At 35.4% G+C, this 10659-nt stretch overlaps 1 protein-coding gene across 1 annotated transcript in view; it reads right to left on the minus strand.

Moving 5' to 3' along the window:
- SLC6A15 (solute carrier family 6 member 15) overlaps window positions 1-10659 on the minus strand; it is a 32241-nt gene that overhangs the window by 19870 nt on the left and 1712 nt on the right. Inside the window, exons 2-7 of the mRNA XM_034644218.1 lie at window positions 7720-7877; window positions 7021-7147; window positions 5546-5727; window positions 4140-4250; window positions 524-765; window positions 229-421 (exon numbers count right to left, since the gene is read on the minus strand). Of these exons, the coding sequence (XP_034500109.1) occupies window positions 229-421; window positions 524-765; window positions 4140-4250; window positions 5546-5727; window positions 7021-7147; window positions 7720-7877 (1013 nt within the window). The remainder of the gene's footprint in view (window positions 1-228; window positions 422-523; window positions 766-4139; window positions 4251-5545; window positions 5728-7020; window positions 7148-7719; window positions 7878-10659) is intronic.

The raw sequence follows: 10659 nt of genomic DNA on the forward strand, positions 1-10659 counted from the left end.
TTTTTTCCCTTTGCTTGTTTGTTTTGTTTCTTAAGTTCCACATGTTAACTAACTGGAATTAAAATAAAAACTTAAAAAAAAAGTACATTCTCTGAAATAAAAAATGAGAATTTTGAAACATCATAATCTTCCACCGGCATTTTAAAGGTCATTTTCCTAAAAAAAGTCCTGGATAATGCTTATGTTACCTGCGTGATAATGACTGTAGTGCTTAAACAGCCTACTCACTTTATTGAGCTCATCCTCAATTTGACAGGAATTGAGATGAAGAGCAGAAAATTCTTCTTCTTTCACTTTTTGAATGACGTCATAAACTAAATGATAATCTTCTGCGGTAACAGCTGAAAGGTTGATATGATGTGGAATAATATCCTGACTGATGTTGCCCATTTTCAAAAATTGTATGATCATTTTTGAATTTCTGAAAGATAGAACAACATAACGAGTGAACATTTATGGGTTTGGGGGGTATACTTTTTATACAATTATGCCATCAAGAGCTAAAGGAAATGAATATCCATACTCTGTTATGCATTTCTCATTTATGACGTTTGCTTTAAAGCCCAGCACTGCAAACACCACCAGTGTTGCCAGGACAGATGTAAAAAAATTAATGAAGGACACGAGGACAGCATCAAAGTGGCAGTTGTTGTCTCTTTTGTTGTAGCTTGAAAAGGCGATGACGCCACCAAATCCCAGACCTAGGGCAAAGAACACCTGTGTAGCAGCTTCTCTCCAGACCTTGGGCTCCAGCATAATTTCAAGCTGTTTAAAATTAAACATAATAGAAGTCAGCTGCAAAATAGTACTTCAGAATAATCTACATGGAATTAGTTCTATTATTTAAATAGATCAGAATGATATAAACTGGAGGAATAATCTGTTCTTAGTAGAAATAACCAGGTTTTCACTTAGTAGTGAGACCAAATATAGGAAGAAGAAAAACTACAGACAATTGTGAAGATGGAGATTTTACTCACATGGGGATTTTCTACTTATGTAGAAATTCTTTTAAGTTATCTTTAAGACAAACCAAAAGTACTATTTGAAATTAACTGTCTTCAATCATTTCCTACTTAAGTCTTTGTTTTCTTTCCAAAGCAAAATAATCAGCAATAAAATCGAATTATTTAACTAATACCCTAAGTTTTGTGTTTTCTGGTGGCAATCTAGTAGTCAAGGCAGATAATAAGCAGATTATAAGTTTGGGAGAGTTGACTATCTGTACTTTGCACATTCATGCATGTATGATGCATTCCTTTCAATAGTTTTCTGAAAGCCTTTTCTTTGAAAATTGAAGCAATTCCACTACATCACCTCTCAGACTCTTTCAGAGCCAAAGTTCTAAAGTTCTGCACCTGTGCTGAACATGTATTTCAAGTAACTCTGCTTTACCTCTTCGAGAGTTATCACTGTATATAACCAAACCTTTTAAATGGAACAATTAATATTAGCCATATCTGACACAAATGTCAATAAACAGGTTTGAAGAACACAAGTGTTTAAATTGGTATTTTATCTCTTTTTATTATTGTAGCGAAATTGCCTTCATTGGGAGCAATGTCAAATGTGGCTGAGAAGATGAATTCCACAGTCTCAGGTCCCGACTCTGCCATTTAATAATCTAAAAATAGTGCAATTGGGAGTAAGTAGTTGCCCTCCCTGAGTTTCAGCGTCTTCAACTGAAGATGGGAGTAACAAGCCATACGCCACTCCATCACATTCCGTACCACACTCTAAGTGCTCAGTAATAGTTGACATATATGGACTGTACTGGTAGGAACATGGATAAGCACTTTGTATGGATTATCTCATTTAATCTTCAGAACAATCCACCAAATTTGTTGCTACTATTATCTGAATCTTAAGAAGGTTAAGTAACCTGCCCAAGGTTATACAGCAGTTCTGGGGTACAGCTGAAATATGAACCAAAGTAGATTCCAAAATGCACATTTTCTCAAATATTAGGCTTTCTTGTTCAATTTTAGTTACTAGGATTTAGTTATTTTAGTTATTAGTTACTAGGATTTATGGTTCAATTTCAGTTCAATTTATTGTTTAATTTTAGTGATTATTATTGAAATAGAATATAATATTGTCATGAAACATAATCACGATTATATTTATAATTTATTAAGATTTAACTGAAATACACATATTGTTTGTTGATCGTTGCTACATTACCATTCTATCATTAATACTGATCCCAAATACACTCAACTGTCTATCTCTACTTTACCCACTAGATGGCAGGCAACACCCATTTACTAAAGACATTACTTGGCTTACTTCCAATTCAGGAACTAAATCTCCATTCACTGTTCTGGGAAGAGTTTGTGTGCTTTACTTTTCTCCCTTGGACAAAAAATGTAAATTAAAAAGTAACTAACAACTTATCATTATTATATTAACTATCATACTTTGCAGTGACCTAACAGAATTTTATCAATAGTCAATGAAAAGTGAGCTAACGAAAGAACTATTTTAATAGTGATTCCCAGTCCCGGTTTAAAATGTCAATAATGCAAGTTTTAAATACGGGGCCATGTAAAAGTGTCATATCAAAGTAGTTGAATTCTAAGATAGCTATTTGAATCAAATATTTAGAATTATGTCACAAGCAGTTGCCAACTTATATAAGGTGATATTCCAGAAGTTCACACAAAAGTTGGTTGTTTTAAACTCTGAAATCCTTTTTTTATATATTACAATATAAATATCATTTTTGGTCAGTAAATATGGCCCATTTGAAGCCGATTTAAATTTTAATACAGCTGAAATCTATAAATCTTAACTAGTTATTCACTGAGGAGTTCCAACAACTCTAAGCGCTAACCAGGACTTTTGAATTAGTCAAGAAAATCAGATACTAGTGGCATTTTTGCTACTAGAGAATACTAAGGGAAAACCCGATACCCAAAGAACACAGCCTCTTTTACATAGTATCAAGACAGCTGCCAGGAGTGACAAAGAATTCCAGGGAAGTTAATTTCTGCCCAAATCCCACAGCATGTTGCTGGCTACACATTCACCCTTCAGATAACTTCCAGTTTCTGAACCAATTTCACAACTTTATAACTCCATGTCTGTCTATAATAGTGTTAGCAAACTAATAATGAGGTGTTAACTTCAGTGAATAACTAAAATGTATATACACTTCAAAACTTGGTGTTTTTTTTTTCCTGCTAAATCACTATCCCAAGTTCACAAGGACTGATTAAGCAGGTTCAAGGTGTCCAGCATTGAGTTCAACTCCAAGATGAATGAAAGAACATAAGTTCTCAGCCTTTTGTGGAGCCTAATGAGAATTTTCCTGAAATGCATATGCATTACAAAACTCCCCAAACTCACCACTATAAATATTATTCTAGGAGGCACAAAACCTCAAAACAAGAATATTGATTTTCTCTGAGACAGGATTTAGAGTACAGAAGCCTTCTCAGCCTGGGTTCATGGACTTTAGGTGATCTGTCAACCTTCTGAGACATTAAACAAATTAATATGTTCATTATGTTTCTCTGGTAATAAGATCTTATCGGTTTTCTCAAAGGGGTCAATTACAAAAGGTTAAGAACCACTGACATAGAGGAGGGAAGTAGAGGAAAGATGGAAAAGTCCTGGGGCGCCTGGGTGACTCGGTCGGTTAGGCGTCCGGCTCTTGATTCTGGCTCAGGTCATCATCTCAGGGTGGTGGGATTGAGCCTCATGGCAGGCTCCATGCTCAGCACAGAGTCGGCTTGTCCCTCTCCCTCTGCTCCTCCCTCTGCCCCTCCCCCTGCTTGTGTTCCTTCTCTCTCAAATAAATAAATACATAAAATCTTTTTTAAAAAGATGGAAAAGTCCTAAAATTTATCAGTGTAAAAAACTAGGAGTTAATTTATTATAAAGGAATTTTTAAAGTTCACATAGAACTTACTCTAGAACTAAAATGAGTCATTTAAAACTGGAAATAGATGGATATAATTATGGATATTTAAAAGCCCTGGTTTTCCTAAGCTGGTTAATATAACAGCTATAATTTAAAAGGCTAGCATACATATGTTAGAACAATTATCCTTTAAATCTAACTGTGGGAACATTTGAACAATAAACATAATGCTTTAATGATCATAAGCCTTAAATAGAAATGCAGTACATACCTTAGGGGTAAACATGTGGCGGATGCCATCAATTGAACCATTTAAAAGGAGTGCTCTGATTAGGAAGCATATAAGTACCACATATGGGAAAAGAGAACTAAAATACATGATCTACAAAGAAAAAAAAATATAGGTGAGACACACTAAAATTATATTTCTTTCTGTAGTTAAGAGTTTGTGTTCCGTTCGATACTTTTTGTAGCATGGCTAATAGTACTATTAATACTTTTACAGCCATCACATTAGAATGGCTTATTAGTCTTAATGCAGTGTGACTTACTTGAAATCCTGTATGAGATAGAACGAGAAATAGGGAATCTCCCTTACTTAAACTCCTTTAAAATAGTCCACAGGTATAATGTAACTTGAGTAGTGTTTATTTCTTAAAGTTCACAAAACAAACAATATTGAAAAAAAAATTAATGGCTACTATCTCCCTAACAAATTCCTACTTTTATTGTTTTAGGTAACAGCAACAGCAAAAAAGAGTCCTTTTTTTTCCCCATTAATCAAAATTCCATTATAATTCCATAAATCTTCTGGAGAGTGGGCTCCTATAAGTCTCCTAAGACTCTGAATAATTAACAATGTCAAGGTTTAACTTTCTGCTTCACAAGTGTTCATGCTTAAAGTTAAGTGGAATGTTTATCGCAGTAAAGCAATTGCCCTAACCAGACATTTACTGCTTCTTTGACATCTCCATGTAGAAGCCTAACAGGTCTCTAAAACTTTTCGGGTCCAGAAAAGAACTTCTGACTTCCCCCCCAAGATGTCTCTCCACCTGTCTCTGTCTCTGTCTCTGTCTCAGCAAATCAAGGGGCTAAAGTCCAACATCCGGAAGTAGTCCTGCCCTACTGTGAATATTCTCCTAGTTTCCATGCTACCGCTCAGGTTACCTTATTCCTACTGAATGCACTCCAGGGATTTTTAATACAGTTGCAATAAAATGTGAATTCCTCTCTCTGACTTGCAAAGCCTCACATTAGAGTGCCTCCCTACCCACCCCACCTCCCTTCCCCCAGCTGAGCTCTACCCCCAGATCTGTAGGACTTGCTCCCCTGTTATTTCTGCCTCACCTTCATCGATGTGAACTGAAACATGAGGATCAATGGCATGAATAGCAAAAATAAAGGTCTTTCAGGTAGACACAGAATTTCAAAAGATCTCCTTGATGAAATAAGATTACAAGTGACTTTAGATTTCACTATAAAACACGTCTTCATCTATGCTCTTTCTTTAATTTAAGCACATTTTTTAAAGCACCACTTTTCGCCAATCTTTATGTAACTACCTAGAATGACATGGTACTTGTAGTTTGCCCACAGACATTTACAGCGGGGCTTGAGGTGGGCATCACATGCAGGAGTGGTGATGAGCAGAAGCAGAAGGGGCTCTAGCATACTAACTTTTCCAGAAGACTGAATGCCTCTGATCATAGCCAAGCAAACCACAATCCAGGCAGCCAGCAAGCAGATGGTCATCTTCCAGTTTAAGCCCCCACTTTCAGAAATGGAACTGGAAATATTCAGGGCTTCTCTGTACCAGTAATAGGTGGTGGCAGAACTTTTTTCACATTCTGGCTCTACAACTGTGGAAAGAAAGGTAATGCAATTATTTCAGCTTGGAAGAGTAATGAGGCATTTTTTTCCCAGTAAGCCTGTAAATCCATTCTTAACATTTCATCGAAAAGTACTACTATTCTAGAGAAGCATTTATATTCACAGTGAAAACTCACTGTGAAAAATTGTGAAAAATCCACAGCCATGTATTCTTGTTGATATTTTTTATTACACATTTCTGAAACAGGAATATGTAAGCTTTTTATCAAAGTAATTAAAACACAACAGGTTTATAGCCCCTTTCATGCCCAGAATTATCTGACTGACTCCCTGCGACAGAGCTGTCAAATACGCTAGCTGCTGCTCATATGTGACTTTTGAAATGAAGCTAGTCTAAAGTGGCATGTGCTGTAAATACAAAATCAAAGAAGATTTTAGAGACTTAGTACAAGAAAAATAATGTAAAATAATTCACATATTAATTATTTGTTGAAATGTTAACATTTTGGAAAAATATTTCACCTATTTCTAACTTGTTTCAATGTGACTACTAGTAAATTTTAGACTACCTTTGTGAGTTGCATTCTATATTTACTGGACATCACTACTCTAGGGAATTGTCCTTTATTAATATACTAGGATTTAAAAATAAATGATGGGAAAACTATGAAAGGGAACTAAAGACACACAAACAATTACTTCAATACAGATTCTTTTTGTCTTATTTTTTATGTTATTTTCGTTTTTTATCTCCTTTATGATTACCTGCAGGTCCTTTTTAAAAAAAAAATTTGTGTTACTGAAGTTTAGTTGACATACAATGTTATATGCATTTCAGGTGTGCCATATAGTGATTCTACAATTCTGTACATGACACGATGCTCACCACAGTAATATAGTTACTATCTGTTACCATACAATTCTTACCGTATTACTATCTTCCTTATGCTGTACTTTGCATCTCCATGACTTACTTATTTTATAACTAGAAGTTATTTTTATTTATTTTAATCAAAATGTAAGGCATCAAGAAAGGGGTACAAAATAAAAAACTGTCTAAGTTAACAACTGATGGGTTGTAACATTTTACCCCAATGTCATGCGGCATGATAAAATAACTCGGGAAGACCTAGTAAAATTAGATGGTGCCAACAGGCTTTGCTCTAAGTATGCCAATTCTAAAAGTGAGGAAAGCTTGTTATGATAATTTTGAAAGACTGTTCCACATTATCTTAAAAAAAGAAAAAAAAATCTCAAAACCTCACGCCCTTAGCAACTTTATGATTATTTTATAGAAAAACACTACATGATACGTGTCTTACAAGTGTGTGAAGCATTTTTCACCAAAGGACATTGATCCCAAGGAAGAGGTTGCTGAAAAGACTGAGAAAAATAAAACAAACTCCAGCCAATGATGACATTGTAGTAGAGAGCCACAAAAAAGCACACCTGCAAAACAAAATAGCACGATTACATTACATCTCCCAGGACCCTTCCTTTGAAACGAGATGAAATGCATAAAACCCCACTTAACATGTTAAAAATCCTCCTCGTTTCATTTTTGAGACACATTATCTTTTCTAAAAGGATGTCTCTCTTAGATCTTAAGAATATGCATTATCAAGATGGAACTGTATTAATATTTACAGCTTGGTTAGTGTATTAGTGCAAACTCCAACGGTGTTTTTTAAAAATGTGATTAAAGAGTTGAATAGAAATACACACTCAAAGCCTTCATTTAAGAGTGAACTATACAGGGGCGCCTGGGTGGCACAGCGGTTGGGCGTCTGCCTTCGGCTCAGGGCGTGATCCCGGCGTTGGGATCGAGCCCCACATCAGGCTCCTCCGCTATGAGCCTGCTTCTTTCTCTCCCACTCCCCCTGCTTGTGTTCTCTCTCGCTGGCTGTCTCTATCTCTGTCAAATAAATAAATAAAATCTTAAAAAAAAAAAAAAAAGAGTGAACTATACAATTACAAACCCTGTAACAATTATATGACATATACCATACCAGGAAACTTACTACACAACTTGCAAATCCAATGCCACCCAGTTTAGGGCTTATGTAATTCCATACACCAATGCTTCCTCGCCGAATTCTTTGACCCACAGAGAGTTCCAGGAAAAAAAGGGGAATACCTATTACCAGAAGCAGTATTAAATATGGCAAAAGATATGCACCTACAGAGACAAGAACAAATAAAATAGATTATATTTTCAACAGTCGCAGTAGGGAATACACTAATTTTGAGTATCTCATAAAAGACAATATTTGAACTTCTATATAGTATAATTATAAAAGACTTCAAAGAAAATGCAATTTCATCATATTAAACTTTCTAGTATTTGAAACTTGAATTTGACTGCTACAAAGAGTTTCTGATAAAAAATAATTATGATAAAAGTGAGAATATAAAGTTTTAGTTTCATTTTATTGAAAGGGTAAAACAACTTCATTTTCCATAAAAAAAAAATTGATTCCTTAAAATTAATTATTTCTCAAGTAGTTTTCACAAACTCCTTGAATTCTTATTCATACAATGCTCATGAAGTAATTTATTAAATATTATTCAAACTCATCTATACATGCATTCCAAATGAGATAAATTCGAATGAATGAGATTTTATAGTATTAAAGTTGACTTTTCCCCCTAAATAACAACAGGGGAGAAGAAATGGCTGCCTCGATTGAAAAAGAAAAAAAAAAATAGGAAAAGAAACAGAACTTCTACCTCAGACAAATGTCATTTTTCCACATATACTTCATATAAAAAGTATGTTTCAGGAATAATGTGTGTTTTTTTTAAGAGAAAGAGAGAGCATGTGTGCACAGTTCGAGGGGTAGGGAGGGGCAGAGGGAGAAGGAGAGAGAGAATCTTAAACAGAATCCACGCCCACTGCACAGCCTGTCATGTGGCTCAATCTCACGACCCTGAGATCGTGACCTGCGCCAAAATCAAGAGTCAGAAGCTTAACCGACTGAGCCACCCAGGTGCCCCAAAAGGAATTTTTTAATTTTCCAAAATTCTGTGAGGGGGCCGTGAGGCTGAGTGAGAAACTAAGATATTTCATACCTATTGCAAAATACACGTGCAACTATATATTATCCATGTAGTAAGGTTTTCATACTTAAGAAAATTATCTTATAGTCAAATGGCAAATTAAGACATGTCATGACTAGTTATTTTAAAATAGTTTGACAATGTCAATATTAGGCTCTCTTAACGGGTAAAGTTAAATGCGAAATGTATTCACTTCTATTTAAGAACACATATGCAAATTATTCATTAAGTAACCTCTAGAATGGACTTCCCACATTCTAATTTCTTATCTGGAGCTTTGTCCAACCGGAGACTGTCAAGTCAGTCACAAAATTGATGGTGTGGATACCCTTTTCAAATAGTGTGGATACCCTTTTCAAATAAGAGGCCATTATTGTATTTTCCCATTTTAAAAACGTATTTAATGGTATTGAATAGATTTTGGAACTTGTTCAAGTTTTTCTGGTAGTTATTCTGTTGAAGGAGTAAACATTACTTTTTAAAATTATTTATCTCAGTTTCTCTGTATATCTCTGAATGATGACCATACACAAGAATTTCCCTAATATTGTAGCCGATAGAAAATCTCTACTTTCTTATGACTGATTTGCAGCCTTTTGGACTTGAGTGGATTCTACAGATGGGTATGTAATGTAAAGCCTGGATGCATGAGCTCATAAAACAGAATTATAAAATATCTAACTCCACAATGATTGGAGACATTCAAGCACTAATGACCTGAAAATGTTTCCCAAAGGACTGAAAGTGCGTTTTAACACATGCACCTAATCCCAGAATGTGGATGAGTTTATGTATGTGTGAATGACTAGAGACAGAGAGAATGAATTAAAACTGGACTCACTGGGAATCTTTCCTCAGTTATGTGTGCAAGACATGCTATTAGACAGTTCGCTTTTTTTCCTACCTCAAATTACTGTTAGCCCCCATATTAAAAATAGTCATAACTAAATAAATTAACTAAATAAAAACACACATACATTTCTAAGCATGTTACATGTAGTTATTCATTTATTCCTTACAAGAATCCAATGGGATAAGTACCATTATTATCATTTTACAGGTGTGGGAACTAAACCATAAGAAGTAAGTTAACTTGTAAAAGGTCACATGGCCAGTGTGGGAAAGAGCCAGGCTTCAAGGCCAAACTGACTTCATAACCCGAGCTGGTAGCTTTTATACTACACTACTTATTAAGTTTAACCATTGTACTTCAATATCCTCAGAGAAATCAACTTATGTTGGGTCTATCGCTTTTTGGTTCTATTATTCATGAAGTGCCTCAAGTGACAAATGAGTGAGATCAGGTGGTCTGAGTCTGTTTGACTGAACAGCCAGAAAACACGACTCAAATACTCAGAAGGCTCAATGCTCTACCGCATATTGGGTACAGCCTTTTGTATCCTGACAGCCATTTTGAAACGATAGAGTCCGTTGGCATTTTATAACATCCCTGTCTAGTATTTGTTATTAGAAGAGAGGAAACAATAGTAGGAAGAGCATTTTGACTCTCTCCACATATGAAAATGAGGAGGAGGAATTTTTGCTAATAACTAATTTCTAACTATGAAATCCCTTGAGTTCTCTGCCAAGACAAAAATGGTATTAAATGGATGGCAACCTGACTTCAGCCAAGACAGCCTTCTTCCTTAACAGTGTGGCCAGAAAGCCTCATAAGGTGAAAGGCTTACAAATCACAATTCATCTTCTGCTAGTCTTGGCAAATGGGAGGCTCACGAGAAACAAAAAGCAGGGTAGTACGTAGCTGTTTATAGCTGATTAGATAAATAATTCACGTGTGGTGTTCATGACTAGCTAAGAAGCTTACAGTGTCGGTGGAGGGACGTGTAGTGTATCACAGACTTCCTGTATTGAGTCTTACCTCTCAGGCAGATTTGTCAAAC

The sequence above is a fragment of the Ailuropoda melanoleuca genome, chromosome 15, assembly GCF_002007445.2.
Source record: "Ailuropoda melanoleuca isolate Jingjing chromosome 15, ASM200744v2, whole genome shotgun sequence".
Lineage (NCBI taxonomy): Eukaryota > Metazoa > Chordata > Mammalia > Carnivora > Ursidae > Ailuropoda > Ailuropoda melanoleuca.